General features: G+C 43.4%; 1 protein-coding gene across 1 annotated transcript in view; it reads left to right on the top strand.

Moving 5' to 3' along the window:
• Nucleotides 1-19,898, top strand: part of tnfrsf21 (tumor necrosis factor receptor superfamily, member 21) — a 263,648-nt gene extending 243,750 nt beyond the window's left edge. Inside the window, exon 6 of the mRNA XM_085381445.1 lies at nt 19,204-19,898. Within this exon, the coding sequence (XP_085237571.1) occupies nt 19,204-19,433 (230 nt within the window). The 3' untranslated portion in view covers nt 19,434-19,898. The remainder of the gene's footprint in view (nt 1-19,203) is intronic.
• The last annotated feature ends 443 nt before the right edge of the window (nt 19,899-20,341 follow it).

Below are 20,341 nucleotides of genomic sequence, written 5' to 3'. Positions count from 1 at the left end.
GCAGTAATCTGCTGTCACTAAAAAACACAATGTCCAATCTCTCCCAAAGGTCGCAGGTGTGATGAGACTCGAGCTTGGAAATGTTTGTTATGCTATTTGTCAATAATGGTTAGAGCGCCACCTAGTGGCATGACTATAATCCTGGTTGAATAAGATGAAATGTTAGCTGGTGATTAAAAGCATGAAATCCATCAATGTGACATCACATTGGACGTGCCGGTTTGAGGTGTTGGCAGTGGCTCGACGTGCCGGGGGTGCGAGGGCCCTCATAACGCTGCTTGCAGCTTTAATTATTATTAGGGCCCGAGCACTGACAGTGCGAAGGCCCTATTGTAATTGCTCTGTTTATTATTATTATTATTATTATTATTATTATTATTATTTCGGCAAATGAATTGGCCGTTTGAGGGCCTAAACATGCTCGAAAACTCATGAAATTTTGCACACGCGTCAGGTCTGGTGAAAATTTACGTATTTTAATGTTCTCAGACATGGCCAGGGAAAATTAGCTCAGTAGCGCCACCTAGAAAAATGAAAAACGCGAGCCCCCGGTATGGGTATGGCCTACAAGTTTGAAAGTCGGTACACCTATATAACGTTCAGAGTCGAACAAAAAAGTATATTATGGCAATGTCCTAAACCCAACAGGAAGTCCGCCATTTTGGATTGAAGGTGACATTTTGGCTCTGATTTTACCGTTTCCATGCCTCGAACTTTAACGAACTCCTCCTTGGGATTTGGTCCTATAAACTTCAAATTTGGACAGTGTCAACTACACCCTTGTGCCATGTTAAATTGCGGAGCTTTTGAGTTTTCACAATACTATGAGGCCGTGGCGCCATGGCGAATTTCGATGACTCGCCATCAAAATCTTATTGCCTCTCATTTTGTCATACATTTTCTGACCTTGACCAAAGTGAACACATATGATAAGGCTCCACCCCTGAACATATTTCAACTGCCATATTTGACATCAAGGACAGCGCCACCTAGTGGGAACAGGAAATGTCATGTTTTACACTTTGGGGTACAGTATAGTGATGGGTGACATCTGCAGCCTCAAATTTCTCCAGAAAAGCCTTAAGGAGTTGGTCTTGGGTTACAGTGAAAACTGTGACTTTTCACGAAAGGGTGTGACCCCAGCAGCATGGCGAACTTTGATGTCACGCCATGAAGAAACAAATTATTATAACTCAATGAAATCCAGTCTGATCAGTACCAGACTTTACAGGCATGATGTCAGACCCGCCCTGAACAGATTGATGTGCCCATTGTCGGAAATACGGACAGCGCCACCTAGTGGCAACAGGAAATGTCATGGCTTTAATTTTGTTGTACTGGTTTTCACAGGTTCATCGTGGCCACCTCAAAAGCGGTGAATATCACCATCAGTCCCTCGTGATGCTTCAGTGCAAAAATTGTGACTTTAAACTGAACGGCGCACCCTGGTGGCAACGCTGTTCACCATGAAAAATGAAGTGGCTTTTGAGGGGCTTGGAAAGTTTATAGAGGCTTGAAATTTGGCGCACACCTCCATTGTGCTTAAGGCTTTGTTGTTATGTGATCATTTTCATTGAATAGGGCAAAATGGCTCCACAGCGCCCCCTACAAAATTTCAAAACATCAGCCCCAGCTCTGTGTTTTATGTATGAGTCTGAAACCTGGTAAGCTTATAGGAGATATCAAGATGTACAAAAAAGTCTCTTGGAGCAATATCCCAAATCCAACAGGAAGTCAGCCATTTTAAAATTAATGTGTAATTTTTGTGACATTTTCCCCTCTTTCCAGGCACCGTTCTTTGACGAACTCCTCCAAGGGATTTCATCATATTGAACCAATCTCCAGTGTGTGGAATCTAAAGACCTTTGTGATGTTAAATTGCGAACGTTTTTACATTCAGGGAAACGGGGTGGTCATGGCGGCATGTGGAGTTTCAGTCACTCGCCAAAAAGCAGTAATCTGCTGTCACTCAAAATCAAAATGTCCAATATGTCCCAAAGGTCGCAGGCGTGATGAGACTCGAGCTCGGAAATGTTTGTTATGCCATTTGTCAGTAATGGTTAGAGCGCCACCTAGTGGGACGACTATAATCATGATTGAATGAGATGAAATGTTAGCTGGTGGTTGAATGCATGAATTTCATCAATGTGACATGAGATCGGAGGTGCTGGTTGTAGGTGTTGGGCGTAGCTCGACGCGATGGGGTGCGAGGGCCCTCATAACGCTGCTTGCAGCTTTAATTATTATTATTATTATTCAGGCAAAACAAGGGCCTTTTTGAGGGCCTAAACATGCTCAAAAACTCATGAAATTTTGCAGACATGCCAGGTCTGGTGAAAAATTTTGTATTTTAATGGTTTTACATATGAGCACTGGGAAATGGCTCTACAGCGCCACCTATGCCTTGTTAAATGCAGCCCTACGACCACATCGTTTGAGCTACATGTATGAAATTTGGCACACATGTGTATCATGCCAAGACGAACAAAAAAGTCTGTGGGCCCATTGACGCAAACCCAACAGGAAGTCCGCCATTTGGAAGAGAAGGTGACATTTTGGCTCTAATTTTGCCATTTCCATGCCTCGAACTTTTGCGAACTCCTCCTTGGGGTTTGATTTCATAACCTTCATATTTGGTCAGTGTCAACTACACCCTTGTGCCATGTTAAATTGCGGAGCTTTTGAGTTTTCACAATACGGTGAGGCCGTGGCGCCATGGCGAATTACGATGACTCGCCATGAAAATCTTATTGCCTCTCATTCTGTCATAGATTTTCTGACCTTGACCAAAGTGAACACATATGATAAGGCTCCACCCCTGAACATATTTCAACTGCCATATTTGACACCAGGGACAGCGCCACCTAGTGGGAACAGGAAATGTCATGTTTTACACTTTGGGGTACAGTATAGTGATGGGTGACATCTGCAGCCTCAAATTTCTCCAGGAAAGCCTTAAGGAGTTGGTCTTGGGTTACAGTGAAAACTGTGACTTTTCGCCAAAGGGTGTGACCTCAGCGGCATGGCGAACTTTGATGTCACGCCATGAAGAAACAAATTAGTATAACTCAATGAAACCCAGTCTGATCAGTACCAGACTTTACAGTCATGATGTCAGACCCACCCTGAACAGATTGATGTGCCCATTGTCGGGAATACGTACAGCGCCACCTAGTGGCAACAGGACATGTCATGTCTTACACTTTGTTGTACTGATTTTCACAGGTTCATCGTGGCCACCTCAAAAGCGGTGAATATCACCATCAGTCCTTCGTGATGGTTCAGTGCGAAAATTGTGACTTTAAACTGAATGGCGCACCCTGGTGGCAGCGCAGTTCACCATGAAAGATGAAGTTGCTTTTGAGGGGCTTGGAAAGTTTATAGAGGCTTTAAATTTGGCGCACACCTCCAATGTGACGAAGGCTTTGTTGTTATGTGACCATTTTCCTTGAATAGCGCAAAATGGCTCCATGGCGCCCCCTACAAAATTCCAAAATATCAGCCCCTGCTCTGTGTTTTATCTATGAGTCTGAAACTTGGTAAGCTCATGGAAGATATTAAGATGTACAAAAAAGCCTCTTGGAGCAATATCCCAAATCCAACAGGAAGTCAGCCATTTTAAAATGAATGTGCAATTTTGGCGACATTTTCCCATCTTTTCAGGCACCGTACTTTGACGAACTCCTCCAAGGGATTTCATCAGATTGGACCGATCTGCACCTTGTGGAATCTACAGACCTTTGTGATGTTAAATTGCGAAGCTTTTTACGTTCAGGGAAACGGGGTGGTTATGGCGGCACTTAGAGTTTCAATCACTCGCCAAAAAGCAGTAATCTGCTGTCACTCAAAAACACAATGTCCAATCTCTCCCAAACGTCTCAGGTGTGATGAGACTCGAGCTTGGAAGTGTTTGTTATGCCATTTGTACATAATGGTTAGAGCGCCACCTAGTGGAACGACTAACTAATCATGAATGAATGAGTTGAAATGTTAGCTGGTGGTTAAATGCATGAATTCCATCAATGTGACATCAGATCGGACGTGCTGGTTTTAGGTGTTGGGCGTGGCTCGACGCGCCGGGGGTGCGAGGGCCCTCATAACGCTGCTTGCAGCTTTAATTATTATTAGGGCCCGAGCACTGACAGTGCGAAGGCCCTATTGTAATTGCTCTGTTTATTAGGGCCCGAGCACTGAGAGTGCGAAGGCCCTATTGTATCTGCTCCGTTTCTTATTAGGGCCCGAGCACCGAGAGTGCGAAGGCCCTATTGTATCTGCTCCGTTTCTTATTAGGGCCCGAGCACTGACAGTGCGAAGGCCCTATTGTAATTGCTCTGTTTATTATTATTATTATTATTATTATTATTTCGGCAAATGAATTGGCCGTTTGAGGGCCTAAACATGCTCGAAAACTCATGAAATTTTGCACACGCGTCAGGTCTGGTGAAAATTTACGTATTTTAATGTTCCCAGACATGGCCAGGGAAAATTAGCTCAGTAGCGCCACCTAGAAAAATGAAAAACGCGAGCCCCCGGTATGGGTATGACCTACACGTTTGAAAGTCGGTACACCTATATAACGTTCAGAGTCGAACAAAAAAGTCTATTATGGCAATGTCCTAAACCCAACAGGAAGTCCGCCATTTTGGATTGAAGGTGACATTTTGGGTCTGATTTTACCGTTTCCATGCCTTGTACTTTAACGAACTCCTCCTTGGGATTTGGTCCTATAAACTTCAAATTTGGACAGTGTCAACTACACCCTTGTGCCATGTTAAATTGCGGAGCTTTTGAGTTTTCACAATACTATGAGGCCGTGGCGCCATGGCGAATTTCGATGACTCGCCATGAAAATCTTATTGCCTCTCATTCTGTCATACATGTTCCGATCTGGACCAAAGAGCACACATATGATAAGGCTCCACCCCTGAACATATTTCAACTGCCATATTTGACATCAAGGACAGCGCCACCTAGTGGGAACAGGAAATGTCATGTTTTACACTTTGGGGTACAGTATAGTGATGGGTGACATCTGCAGCCTCAAATTTCTCCAGGAAAGCCTTAAGGAGTTGGTCTTGGGTTACAGTGAAAACTGTGACTTTTCGCAAAAGGGTGTGACCCCAGCAGCATGGCGAACTTTGATGTCACGCCATGAAGAAACAAATTAGTATAACTCAATGAAATCCAGTCTGATCAGTACCAGACTTTACAGGCATGATTTCAGACCCGCCCTGAACAGATTGATGTGCCCATTGTCGGGAATACGGACAGCGCCACCTAGTGGCAACAGGAAATGTCATGGCTTTAATTTTGTTGTACTGATTTTCACAGGTTCATCGTGGCCACCTCAAAAGCGGTGAATATCAACATCAGTCCCTCGTGATGCTTCAGTGCAAAAATTGTGAGTTTAAACTGAACGGCGCACCCTGGTGGCAACGCTGTTCAACATGAAAGATGAAGTGGCTTTTGAGGGTCTTGGCAAGTTTATAGAGGCTTGAAATTTGGCACACACCTCCAAATGGATGAACGCTTTGTTGGCATGTGATCATTTTCATTGAATAGCGCGAAGTGGCTCCACAGCGCCCCCTACAAAATTTCAAAACCACAGCCCCTGCTCTGTGTTCTATGTATGAGTCTGAAACTTGGTAAGCTTATGGAAGATCTTAAGATGTACAAAAAAGTCTCTTGGAGCAATATCCCAAATCCAACAGGAAGTCAGCCATTTTAAAGTTAATGTGTAATTTTGGCGACATTTTCCCATTTTTTCAGGCACCGTACTTTGACGAACTCCTCCAAGGGATTTCATCAGATTGGACCGATCTGCAGTTTGTGGAATCTAAAGGCCTTTGTGATGTTAAATTGCGAAGCTTTTTACGTCCAGGGAAACGGGGTGGTTATGGCGGCACTTAGAGTTTGAATCACTCGCCAAAAAGCAGTAATCTGCTGTCACTCAAAAACACAATGTCCAATATCTCCCAAACGTCTCAGGTGTGATGAGACTCGAGCTTGGAAGTGTTTGTTATGCCATTTGTACATAATGGTTAGAGCGCCACCTAGTGGAACGACTAACTAATCATGAATGAATGAGTTGAAATGTTAGCTGGTGGTTAAATGCATGAATTCCATCAATGTGACATCAGATCGGACGTGCTGGTTTTAGGTGTTGGGCGTGGCTCGACGCGCCGGGGGTGCGAGGGCCCTCATAACGCTGCTTGCAGCTTTAATTATTATTATTATTATTATTCACCCCAAACAAGGGCCTTTTTGAGGGCCTAAACATGCTCAAAAACTCATGAAATTTTGCACACATGCCAGGTCTGGTGAAAAATTTTGGATTTTAATGGTTTTACATATGAGCACTGGGAAATGGCTCTACAGCGCCACCTATGCCTTGTTAAATGCAGCCCTACGACCACATGGTTTGAGCTACATGTATGAAATTTGGCACACATGTGTATCATGCCAAGACGAACAAAAAAGTCTGTGGGCCCATTGACGCAAACCCAACAGGAAGTCCGCCATTTGGAAGAGAAGGTGACATTTTGGCTCTAATTTTGCCATTTCCATGCCTCGAACTTTTGCGAACTCCTCCTTGGGGTTTCATTTCATAACCTTCAAATTTGGACAGTGTCAACTACACCCTTGTGCCATGTTAAATTGCGGAGCTTTTGAGTTTTCACAATACTATGAGGCCGTGGCGCCATGGCGAATTTCGATGACTCGCCATGAAAATCTTATTGCCTCTCATTCTGTCATACATGTTCCGATCTGGACCAAAGAGCACACATATGATAAGGCTCCACCCCTGAACCTATTTCAACTGCCATATTTGACATCAAGGACAGCGCCACCTAGTGGGAACAGGAAATGTCATGTTTTACACTTTGGGGTACAGTATTGTGATAGGTGACATCTGCAGCCTCAAATTTCTCCAGGAAAGGCGTAAGGAGTTGGTCTTGGGGTACAGTGAAAACTGTGACTTTTCACGAAAGGGTGTGACCTCAGCAGCATGGCGAACTTTGATATCTCGCCATGAAGAAACAAATTAGTATAACTCCATGAAATCCAGTCTGATTAGTACCAGACTTTACAGGCATGATATCAGACCCGCCCTGAACAAATTGATGTGCCCATTGTCAGGAATATGAACAGCGCCACCTAGTGGGAACAGGAAATGTCATGTCTTAGACTTTGTTGTACTGATTTTCACAGGTTCATTGTGGATACCTCAAAAGCGGTGAATGTCACCGTCAGTCCTTCATGATGCTGCAGTGCGAAAATTGTGACTTTATACTGAACGGTGCACCCTGGTGGCAACGCTGTTCACCATGAAAAATGAAGTGGTTTCTGAGGGGCTTGGAAAGTTTAAAAAGTCTTGAAATTTGGCCCACACCTCCAATGTGCTTAAGGCTTTGTTGTTATGTGATCATTTTCATTGAATATCCCAAAATGGCTCCACAGCGCCCCCTACAAAATTTCAAAACATCAGCCCCAGCTCTGTGTTTTATGTATGAGTCTGAAACCTGGTAAGCTTATAGGAGATGTCAAGATGTACAAAAAAGTCTCTTGGAGCAATATCCCAAATACAACAGGAAGTCAGCCATTTTAAAATTAATGTGCAATTTTGGCAACATTTTCCCCTCTTTCCAGGCACCGTTCTTTGACGAACTCCTCCAAGGGATTTCATCATATTGAACCAATCTCCAGTGTGTGGAATCTAAAGACCTTTGTGATGTTAAATTGCGAAGCTTTTTACGTTCAGGGAAACGGGGTTGTCATGGCGGCACGTGGAGTTTCAATCACTCGCCAAAAAGCAGTAATCTGCTGTCACTCAAAATCAAAATGTCCAAACTCTCCCAAAGGTCGCAGGCGTGATGACACTCGAGCTAGGAAATGTTTGTTATGCCATTTGTCAGTAATGGTTAGAGCGCCACCTAGTGGGACGACTATAATGATGATTGAATGAGATGAAATGTTAGCTGGTGGTTAAATGCATGAATTCCATCAATGTGATATGAGATCGGACGTGCTGGTTTTAGGTGTTGGGCGTGGCTCGACGCGCCGGGGGTGCGAGGGCCCTCATAACGCTGCTTGCAGCTTTAATTAGGGCCCGAGCACCGAGAGTGCGAAGGCCCTATTGTATCTGCTCCGTTTCTTATTAGGGCCCGAGCACTGATAGTGCGAAGGCCCTATTGTAATTGCTCTGTTTATTATTATTATTATTATTATTATTATTATTATTATTATTATTATTCCGGCAAATGAATCGGCCTTTTGAGGGCCTAAACATGCTCGAAAACTCATGAAATTTTGCGCACGCGTCAGGTCTGGTGAAAATTTACGTATTTTAATGTTCTCAGACATAGCCAGGGAAAATTAGCTCAGTAGCGCCACCTAGAAAAATGAAAAACGCGAGCCCCCGGTATGGGTATGGCCTACAAGTTTGAAAGTCGGTACTCCTATATAACGTTCAGAGTCGAACAAAAAAGTCTATTATGGCAATGTCCTAAACCCAACAGGAAGTCCGCCATTTTGGATTGAAGGTGACATTTTGGCTATGATTTTACTGTTTCCATGCCTTGTACTTTAACGAACTCCTCCTTGGGATTTGGTCCTAAAAACTTCAAATTTGGACAGTGTCAACTACACCCTTGTGCCATGTTAAATTGCGGAGCTTTTGAGTTTTCACAATACTATGAGGCCGTGGCGCCATGGCGAATTTCGATGACTCGCCATCAAAATCTTATTGCCTCTCATTTTGTCATACATTTTCTGACCTTGACCAAAGTGAACACATATGATAAGGCTCCACCCCTGAACATATTTCAACTGCCATATTTGACACCAGGGCCAGCGCCACCTAGTGGGAACAGGAAATGTCATGTTTTACACTTTGGGGTACAGTATAGTGATGGGTGACACCTGCAGCCTCAAATTTCTCCAGGAAAGCCTTAAGGAGTTGGTCTTGGGTTACAGTGAAAACTGTGACTTTTCGCAAAAGGGTGTGACCCCAGCAGCATGGCGAACTTTGATGTCACGCCATGAAGAAACAAATTAGTATAACTCAATGAAATCCAGTCTGATCAGTACCAGACTTTACAGGCATGATGTCAGACCCGCCCTGAACAGATTGATGTGCCCATTGTCGGAAATACGGACAGCGCCACCTAGTGGCCACAGGAAATGTCATGGCTTTAATTTTGTTGTACTGATTTTCACAGGTTCATCGTGGCCACCTCAAAAGCGGTGAATATCACCATCAGTCCCTCGTGATGCTTCAGTGCAAAAATTGTGACTTTACACTGAACGGCGCACCCTGGTGGCAAGGCGGTTCAACATGAAAGATGAAGTGGCTTTTGAGGGGCTTGGAAAGTATATAGAGGCTTTAAATTTAGCACACCCCTCCAAATGGATGAAGGCTTTGTTGTCATGTGATCATTTTTATTGAATAGCGCGAAATGGCTCCACAGCGCCCCCTACAAAATTTCAAAACCACAGCCCCAGCTCTGTGTTTTATGTATGAGTCTGAAACCTGGTAAGCTTATAGGAGATATCAAGATGTACAAAAAAGTCTCTTGGAGCAATATCCAAAATCCAACAGGAAGTCAGCCATTTTAAAATTAATGTGCAATTTTGGCAACATTTTCCCCTCTTTCCAGGCACCGTTCTTTGGCGAACTCCTCCAAGGGATTTCATCAGATTGATGCGATCTCCTGTGTGTGGAATCTAAAGACCTTTGTGATGTTAAATTGCGAAGCTTTTTACATTCAGGGAAACGGGGTGGTCATGGCGGCACGTGGAGTTTCAATCACTCGCCAAAAAGCAGTAATCTGCTGTCACTCAAAAACACAATGTCCAATCTCTCCCAAAGCTCATAGGCGTGATGAGACTCGAGCTCGGAAATGTTTGTTATGCCATTTGTACATAATGGTTAGAGCGCCACCTAGTGGAACGACTAACTAATCATGAATGAATGAGTTGAAATGTTAGCTGGTGGTTAAATGCATGAATTCCATCAATGTGACATCAGATCGGACGTGCTGGTTTTAGGTGTTGGGCGTGGCTCGACGCGCCGGGGGTGCGAGGGCCCTCATAACGCTGCTTGCAGCTTTAATTATTATTATTATTATTATTCAGGCGAAACAAGGGCCTTTTTGAGGGCCTAAACATGCTCAAAAACTCATGAAATTTTGCACACATGCCAGGTCTGGTGAAAAATTTTGTATTTTAATGGTTTTACATATGAGCACTGGGAAATGGCTCTAGAGCGCCACCTATGCCTTGTTAAATGCAGCCCTACGACCACATCGTTTGAGCTACATGTATGAAATTTGGCACACATGTGTATCATGCCAAGACGAACAAAAAAGTCTGTGGGCCCATTGACGCAAACCCAACAGGAAGTCCGCCATTTGGAAGAGAAGGTGACATTTTGGCTCTAATTTTGCCATTTCCATGCCTCGAACTTTTGCGAACTCCTCCTTGGGGTTTCATTTCATAACCTTCATATTTGGTCAGTGTCAACTACACCCTTGTGCCATGTTAAATTGCGGAGCTTTTGAGTTTTCACAATACTATGAGGCCGTGGCGCCATGGCGAATTTCGATGACTCGCCATGAAAATCTTATTGCCTCTCATTTTGTCATACATTTTCTGACCTTGACCAAAGTGAACACATATGATAAGGCTCCACCCCTGAACATATTTCAACTGCCATATTTGACCTCAAGGACAGCGCCACCTAGTGGGAACAGGAAATGTTATGTTTTACACTTTGGGGTACAGTATAGTGATGGGTGACATCTGCAGCCTCAAATTTCTCCAGAAAAGCCTTAAGGAGTTGGTCTTGGGTTACAGTGAAAACTGTGACTTTTCGCAAAAGGGTGTGACCCCAGCAGCATGGCGAACTTTGATGTCACGCCATGAAGAAACAAATTAGTATAACTCAATGAAATCCAGTCTGATCAGTACCAGACTTTACAGGCATGATGTCAGACCCGCCCTGAACAGATTGATGTGCCCATTGTCGGAAATACGGACAGCGCCACCTAGTGGCAACAGGAAATGTCATGGCTTTAATTTTGTTGTACTGATTTTCACAGGTTCATCGTGGCCACCTCAAAAGCGGTGAATATCACCATCAGTCCTTCGTGATGCTTCAGTGCAAAAATTGTGACTTTAAACTGAACGGCGCACCCTGGTGGCAACACGGTTCAACATGAAAGATGAAGTGGCTTTTGAGGGGCTTGGAAAGTTTATAGAGGCTTGGAATTTGGCACACACCCCCAAATGGAGGAAAGCTTTGTTGTCATGTGATCATTTTCATTGAATAGCGCGAAATTGCTCCACAGCGCCCCCTACAAAATTTCAAAACCACAGCCCCAGCTCTGTGTTTTATGTATGAGTCTGAAACCTGGTAAGCTTATAGGAGATATCAAGATGTACAAAAAAGTCTCTTGGAGCAATATCCCAAATCCAACAGGAAGTCAGCCATTTTAAAATTAATGTGCAATTTTGGCAACATTTTCCCCGCTTTTCAGGCACCGTTCTTTGACGAACTCCTCCAAGGGATTTCATCACATTGATGCGATTTCCTGTGTGTGGAATCTAAAGACCTTTGTGATGTTAAATTGCGAAGCTTTTTACATTCAGGGAAACGGGGTGGTCATGGCGGCACATAGAGTTTCAATCACTCGCCAAAAAGCAGTAATCTGCTGTCACTCAAAAACACAATGTCCAATCTCTCCCAAAGCTCATAGGCGTGATGAGACTCGAGCTCGGAAATGTTTGTTATGCCATTTGTGCATAATGGTTTGAGCGCCACCTAGTGGAACGACTAACTAATCATAAATGAATGAGTTGAAATGTTAGCTGGTGGTTAAATGCATGAATTCCATCAATGTGACATCAGATCGGAGGTGCTGGTTTTAGGTGTTGGGCGTGGCTCGACGCGCCGGGGGTGCGAGGGCCCTCATAACGCTGCTTGCAGCTTTAATTAGGGCCCGAGCACCGAGAGTGCGAAGGCCCTATTGTATCTGCTCCGTTTCTTATTATTATTATTATTATTATTATTATTATTCAGGCGAAACAAGGGCCTTTTTGAGGGCCTAAACATGCTCAAAAACTCATGAAATTTTGCACACATGCCAGGTCTGGTGAAAAATTTTGTATTTTAATGGTTTTACTTATGAGCACTGGGAAATGGCTCTAGAGCGCCACCTATGCCTTGTTAAATGCAGCCCTACGACCACATCGTTTGAGCTACATGTATGAAATTTGGCACACATGTGTATCATGCCAAGTCGAACAAAAAAGTCTGTGGGCCCATTGACGCAAACCCAACAGGAAGTCCGCCATTTGGAAGAGAATGTGACATTTTGGCTCTAATTTTGCCATTTCCATGCCTCGAACTTTTGCGAACTCCTCCTTGGGGTTTGATTTCATAACCTTCATATTTGGTCAGTGTCAACTACACCCTTGTGCCATGTTAAATTGCGGAGCTTTTGAGTTTTCACAATACTATGAGGCCGTGGCGCCATGGCGAATTTCGATGACTCGCCATGAAAATCTTATTGCCTCTCATTTTGTCATACATTTTCTGACCTTGACCAAAGTGAACACATATGATAAGGCTCCACCCCTAAACATATTTCAACTGCCATATTTGACATCAAGGACAGCGCCACCTAGTGGGAACAGGAAATGTCATGTTTTACACTTTGGGGTACAGTATAGTGATGGGTGACATCTGCAGCCTCAAATTTCTCCAGAAAAGCCTTAAGGAGTTGGTCTTGGGTTACAGTGAAAACTGTGAGTTTTCGCAAAAGGGTGTGACCCCAGCAGCATGGCGAATTTTGATGTCACGCCATGAAGAAACAAATTAGTATAACTCAATGAAATCCAGTCTGATCAGTACCAGACTTTACAGGCATGATGACAGACCCGCCCTGAACAGATTGATGTGCCCATTGTCGGGAATACGGACAGCGCCACCTAGTGGGAACAGGAAATGTCATGGTTTTAATTTTGTTGTACTGATTTTCACAGGTTCATCGTGGCCACCTCAAAAGCGGTGAATATCACCATCAGTCCCTTGTGATGCTTCAGTGCAAAAATTGTGACTTTAAACTGAACGCCGCACCCTGGTGGCAACGCGGTTCACCATGAAAGATGAAGTGGCTTTTGAGGGGCTTGGAAAGTTTAAAAAGTCTTGAAATTTGGCACACACCTCCAATGTGGTTAAGGCTTTGTTGTTATGTGATCATTTTCATTGAATATCCCAAAATGGCTCCACAGCGCCCCCTACAAAATTTCAAAATCACAGCCCCTGCTCTGTGTTTTATGTATGAGTCTGAAACCTGGTAAGCTTATAGGAGATATCAAGATGTACAAAAAAGTCTCTTGGAGCAATATCCCAAATCCAACAGGAAGTCAGCCATTTTAAAATTAATGTGCAATTTTGGCAACATTTTCCCCTCTTTTCAGGCATCGTTCTTTGACGAACTCCTCCAAGGGATTTCATCAGATTGGACCGATCTGCAGTTTGTGGAATCTAAAGACCTTTGTGATGTTAAATTGCGAAGCTTTTTACGTCCAGGGAAACGGGGTGGTTATGGCGGCACGTGGAGTTTCAATCACTCGCCAAAAAGCAGTAATCTGCTGTCACTCAAAATCAAAATGTCCAATATGTCCCAAAGGTCGCAGGCGTGATGAGACTCGAGCTGGGAAATGTTTGTTATGCCATTTGTCAGTAATGGTTAGAGCGCCACCTAGTGGAACGACTAACTAATCATGAATGAATGAGTTGAAATGTTAGCTGGTGGTTAAATGCATGAATTCCATCAATGTGACATCAGATCGGACGTGCTGGTTTTAGGTGTTGGGCGTGGCTCGACGCGCCGGGGGTGCGAGGGCCCTCATAACGCTGCTTGCAGCTTTAATTATTATTATTATTATTATTCAGGCAAAACAAGGGCCTTTTTGAGGGCCTAAACATGCTCAAAAACTCATGAAATTTTGCAGACATGCCAGGTCTGGTGAAAAATTTTGTATTTTAATGGTTTTACATATGAGCACTGGGAAATGGCTCTACAGCGCCACCTATGCCTTGTTAAATGCAGCCCTACGACCACATGGTTTGAGCTACATGTATGAAATTTGGCACACATGTGTATCATGCCAAGACGAACAAAAAAGTCTGTGGGCCCATTGACGCAAACCCAACAGGAAGTCCGCCATTTGGAAGAGAAGGTGACATTTTGGCTCTAATTTTGCCATTTCCATGCCTCGAACTTTTGCGAACTCCTCCTTGGGGTTTCATTTCATAACCTTCATATTTGGTCAGTGTCAACTACACCCTTGTGCCATGTTAAATTGCGGAGCTTTTGAGTTTTCACAATACGGTGAGGCCGTGGCGCCATGGCGAATTACGATGACTCGCCATGAAAATCTTATTGCCTCTCATTCTGTCATAGATTTTCTGACCTTGACCAAAGTGAACACATATGATAAGGCTCCACCCCTGAACATATTTCAACTGCCATATTTGACACCAGGGACAGCGCCACCTAGTGGGAACAGGAAATGTCATGTTTTACACTTTGGGGTACAGTATAGTGATGGGTGACATCTGCAGCCTCAAATTTCTCCAGGAAAGCCTTAAGGAGTTGGTCTTGGGTTACAGTGAAAACTGTGACTTTTCGCCAAAGGGTGTGACCTCAGCGGCATGGCGAACTTTGATGTCACGCCATGAAGAAACAAATTAGTATAACTCAATGAAATCCAGTCTGATCAGTACCAGACTTTACAGTCATGATGTCAGACCCACCCTGAACAGATTGATGTGCCCATTGTCGGGAATACGTACAGCGCCACCTAGTGGCAACAGGACATGTCATGTCTTACACTTTGTTGTACTGATTTTCACAGGTTCATAGTGGCCACCTCAAAAGCGGTGAATATCACCATCAGTCCTTCGTGATGGTTCAGTGCGAAAATTGTGACTTTAAACTGAATGGCGCACCCTGGTGGCAGCGCAGTTCACCATGAAAGATGAAGTTGCTTTTGAGGGGCTTGGAAAGTTTATAGAGGCTTGAAATTTGGCACACACCTCCAATGTGACGAAGGCTTTGTTGTTATGTGACCATTTTCCTTGAATAGCGCAAAATGGCTCCATGGCGCCCCCTACAAAATTCCAAAATATCAGCCCCTGCTCTGTGTTTTATCTATGAGTCTGAAACTTGGTAAGCTCATGGAAGATATTAAGATGTACAAAAAAGCCTCTTGGAGCAATATCCCAAATCCAACAGGAAGTCAGCCATTTTAAAATGAATGTGTAATTTTGATGACATTTTCCCCCCTTTTCAGGCCTCATACTTTGACGAACTCCTCCAAGGGATTTCATCATATTGAAGCATTCTTCAGTGTGTAGAATCTAAAGACCTTTGTGATTTTAAATTGCGAAGCTTTTTACATTCAGGGAAACGGGGTGGTCATGGCGGCACTTAGAGTTTCAATCACTCGCCAAAAAGCAGTAATCTGCTGTCACTCAAAAACACAATATCCAATCTCTCCCAAACGTCGCAGGTGTGATGAGACTCGAGCTCGGAAATGTTTGTTATGCCATTTGTCAGTAATAGTTAGAGCGCCACCTAGTGGGACGACTATAATCATGGTTCAATGAGATGAAATGTTAGCTGGTGGTTAAATGCATGAATTCCATCAATGTGACATCACATCGGACGTGCTGGTTTTAGGTGTTGGGCGTGGCTCGACACGCCGGGGTGCGAGGGCCCTCATAACGCTGCTTGCAGCTTTAATTAGGGCCCGAGCACTGAGAGTGCGAAGGCCCTATTGTAATTGCTCTGTTTATTATTATTATTATTATTATTATTATTATTTCGGCAAATGAATTGGCCGTTTGAGGGCCTAAACATGCTCGAAAACTCATGAAATTTTGCACACGCGTCAGGTCTGGTGAAAATTTACGTATTTTAATGTTCTCAGACATGGCCAGGGAAAATTAGCTCAGTAGCGCCACCTAGAAAAATGAAAAACGCGAGCCCCCGGTATGGGTATGGCCTACAAGTTTGAAAGTCGGTACACCTATATAATGTTCAGAGTCGAACAAAAAAGTCTATTATGGCAATGTCCTAAACCCAACAGGAAGTCCGCCATTTTGGATTGAAGGTGACATTTTGGCTCTGATTTTACCATTTCCATGCCTCGAACTTTGACGAACTCCTCCTTGGGGTTTGATTTCATAACCTTCATATTTGGTCAGTGCCAACTACACCCTTGTGCCATGTTAAATTGCGGAGCTTTTGAGTTTTCACAATACTATGAGGCCGTGGCGCCATGGCGAATTTCGATGACTCGCCATGAAAATCTTATTGCCTCTCATTTTGTCATACATTTTCTGACCTTGACCAAAGTGAACACATATGATAAGGCTCCACCCCTGAACATATTTCAACTGCCATATTTGACACCAGGGACAGCGCCACCTAGTGGGAACAGGAAATGTCATGTTTTACACTTTGGGGTACAGTATAGTGATGGGTGACACCTGCAGCCTCAAATTTCTCCAGGAAAGGCGTAAGGAGTTGGTCTTGGGTTACAGTGAAAACTGTGACTTTTCGCAAAAGGGTGTGACCCCAGCAGCATGGCGAACTTTGATGTCACGCCATGAAGAAACAAATTAGTATAACTCAATGAAATCCAGTCTGTTCAGTACCAGACTTTACAGGCATGATGTCAGACCCGCCCTGAACAGATTGATGTGCCCATTGTCGGGAATACGTACAGCGCCACCTAGTGGCAACAGGAAATGTCATGGCTTTAATTTTGTTGTACTGATTTTCACAGGTTCATCGTGGCCACCTCAAAAGCGGTGAATATCAACATCAGTCCCTCGTGATGCTTCAGTGCAAAAATTGTGACTTTAAACTGAACGGCGCACCCTGGTGGCAACGCTGTTCAACATGAAAGATGAAGTGGCTTTTGAGGGGCTTGCAAGTTTATAGAGGCTTGAAATTTGGCCCACACCTCCAAATGGATGAAGGCTTTGTTGTCATGTGATCATTTTCATTGAATAGCGCGAAATTGCTCCACAGCGCCCCCTACAAAATTTCAAAACAACAGCCCCTGCTCTGTGTTTCATCTATGAGTCTGAAACCTGGTAAGCTTATGGAAAATATCAAGATGTACAAAAAAGTCTCTTGGTGCAATATCCCAAATCCAACAGGAAGTCAGCCATTTTAAAATTAATGTGCAATTTTGGCGACATTTTCCCCTCTTTTCAGGCTTCATACTTTGACGAACTCCTCCAAGGGATTTCATCATATTGAACCATTCTCCAGTGTGTGGAATCTAAAGACCTTTGTGATGTTAAATTGCGAAGCTTTTTACGTTCAAGGAAACGGGGTGGTCATGGCGGCACGTGGAGTTTCAATCACTGGCCAAAAAGCAGTAATCTGCTGTCACTCAAAGACACAAAGTCCAATCTCTCCCAAAGGTCGCAGGCGTGATGAGACTCGAGCTCGGAAATGTTTGTTATGCCCTTTGTCTATAATGGTTAGAGCGCCACCTAGTGGGACGACTATACTCATGGTTGAACCAAATGAAATGTTAGCTGGTGGTTAAATGCATGAATTCCATCAATGTGACATGAGATCGGACGTGCTGGTTTTAGGTGTTGGGCGTGGCTCGACACGCCAGGGTGCGAGGGCCCTCATAACGCTGCTTGCAGCTTTAATTATTATTATTATTATTATTCACCCCAAACAAGGGCCTTTTTGAGGGCCTAAACATGCTCAAAAACTCATGAAATTTTGCACACATGCCAGGTCTGGTGAAAATTTTTGTATTTTAATGGTTTTACATATGAGCACTGGGAAATGGCTCTACAGCGCCACCTATGCCTTGTTAAATGCAGCCCTACGACCACATCGTTTCAGCTACATGTATGAAATTTGGCACACATGTGTATCATGCCAAGACGAACAAAAAAGTCTGTGGGCCCATTGACGCAAACCCAACAGGAAGTCCGCCATTTGGAAGAGAAGGTGACATTTTGGCTCTAATTTTGCCATTTCAATGCCTCGAACTTTTGCGAACTCCTCCTTGGGATTTGGTTGTATAAGCTTCATCTTTGGTCAGTGTCAACTACACACCTGGGCCATGTTAAATTGCGGAGCTTTTGAGTTTTTACAATACGGTGAGGCCGTGGCGCCATGGCGAATTTCGATGACTCGCCATCAAAATCTTATTGCCTCTCATTTTGTCATAGATTTTCTGACCTTGACCAAAGTGAACACATATGATAAGGCTCCACCCCTGAACATATTTCAAGTGCCATATTTGACATCAGGGACAGCGCCACCTAGTGGGAACAGGAAATGTCATGTTTTACACTTTGGGGTACAGTATAGTGAGCGTTTTGTTGTGTGTGTCAGAACAATGAGGCAACTGCTAAATGTTACAGGTGTTACAGGAGTGATACATCTCCTGTTGTCAGGCCTACAGGTATCAGGCTGTTGTTCTCCTTTATCTCATAGTGGACAGAAATTATTATTATTTGATGCAGAACACTTGATTGTTATGTAAATAGTTTGAAATGCTTATTTAAAAAAACATCTTGGCTGCATTATTCGGTAAATAATGGGCAATCGGCAAAAAACTTTTTTTTTTGTTTGCATAACTCAGTAACTTTTTTGAAGAAGTAACTATATAATTAATTGCCCAACATTGGTCATTATATACTGTATTTTACAGACAGAGACTTACAGGACTCTCTGCCAGACCACAGACTCATACTCATAATACAAGTCAGAGCTTTATTTAAAAAAGAAAAAAGAAAGGCAGTTGTTTCCAAAATTGGAGTTCAAGTTATTTTTACTTCCAATAGTGTTAACATACTAAACGGGTCATGAACAAGATTGTTTTTTAATTTTCATTTTAAGTGGGCTAAATCAGTTAATTAAAAGTAGTCTAACATGTAAAATGTAAATGCTGTAATTTGAGTATTTTAATAAACCATGTAACTTGGATGGATTCGATGCTGGCGTGACCACAGTGCACACGTCTGCTGTTGCTCACAGTGGTCCAAGGGATCGCTCAGGGAGTTTGTGTGTTCGCTCAGACACATGAAAAATTAGAGGGAACATTGCTTAGGGTAATCTTTGTCTCTTTTTTGTCTTTCAGAGAAGAAAGACACAGTGCTCCGACAGGTGCGTCTGGACCCATGTGACCTGCAGCCCATCTTTGACGACATGCTGCACATCCTCAACCCAGAGGAGTTGCATATCATCGAACAGATCCCAGCCGCTGAGGACAAACTGGACAGGCTCTTTGAGATTGCAGGAGTGAAGAGTCAGGAGGCCAGCCAGAAGCTGCTGGACTCTGTGTACAGCCATCTCCCTGACCTCTTGTAGCAGAGGAAAGATCAGGAAACAGCACAGACTGGAGTTGGCACAAGAATAAAAAGAAGTACGAGGGATGAATACAATGTTGTGTTCCAGTTAAGTCTTGGGTGGCATTTCATCTAAAAAGCTGTCATCATGCCACTTCATTTGAACATGGTCTGTGTCTGCTACCTCCAGTGACTCTTTAAAATCTTTACTTTATTCCTTTTCTTGTTCTTCTAATACACACAAGTACAAAAAATAATTTCCCCCAGGGATCAATAAAGTATTCTGATTCTGATTCTGATTCCTTTAAAACAACCCAGCCTATACCACGATGAACTCAATCTAACAGAGAGAATGGCTCAACAGCCTAACAGCCTCCTAATTTAGAGGAATACTGGGTTGAAAAGTAGCGTAGACGTAAATGGACTCCATAGAAAATCACACGTAGCACTTTCTTTATCTGAAATGGTCTTCATGCCTTCATGTCTGGTGGTGGTGGTGGTGGGGGGGGGGTTGTAGTTTGTCCCTGTTGTTCAGACTTCTCATGCCTTTAACATGGATCAAGTGTTACACGCTACATTTAGCAATGAACATGGTAAAGGTAAATAAGCTATAACTTCAAATGATGCTGGTATTATTCTTTAATTTTAGGGTTCTTGTAAAGAATATTTTTGCCCAGGTGTAGGTTTAACTGTAAGTCATGTGCCTGAACTTTCCAAAGCTTTGTTCCTCCCTCCCTCTTACTGTAACCACCAGCAGGGAGCAGCATTACTTAGATGGTTGTCCTGCTTTTCTGCAACCAAAACCATAGCTCAAAAAATGACCTTCTAAACTTTGTCTAATGTTCTGATATATGGTTCTGCAAAAACTCTTTTTGAGAAAAAAAAAAAAGCTGAACTAAACGGGAAGCTTAACTGCGTTGACCGGCCGCA

Source organism: Rhamphochromis longiceps, linkage group LG15, assembly GCF_057381845.1.
Source record: "Rhamphochromis longiceps isolate RC_006_pf linkage group LG15, R_longiceps_female_GT1.1, whole genome shotgun sequence".
In the NCBI taxonomy this organism is placed as follows: Eukaryota; Metazoa; Chordata; class Actinopteri; order Cichliformes; family Cichlidae; genus Rhamphochromis; species Rhamphochromis longiceps.
The sequence above is the reverse complement of the archived record's forward strand: the minus strand, read 5'-3'. Positions and strand labels throughout refer to the sequence as shown.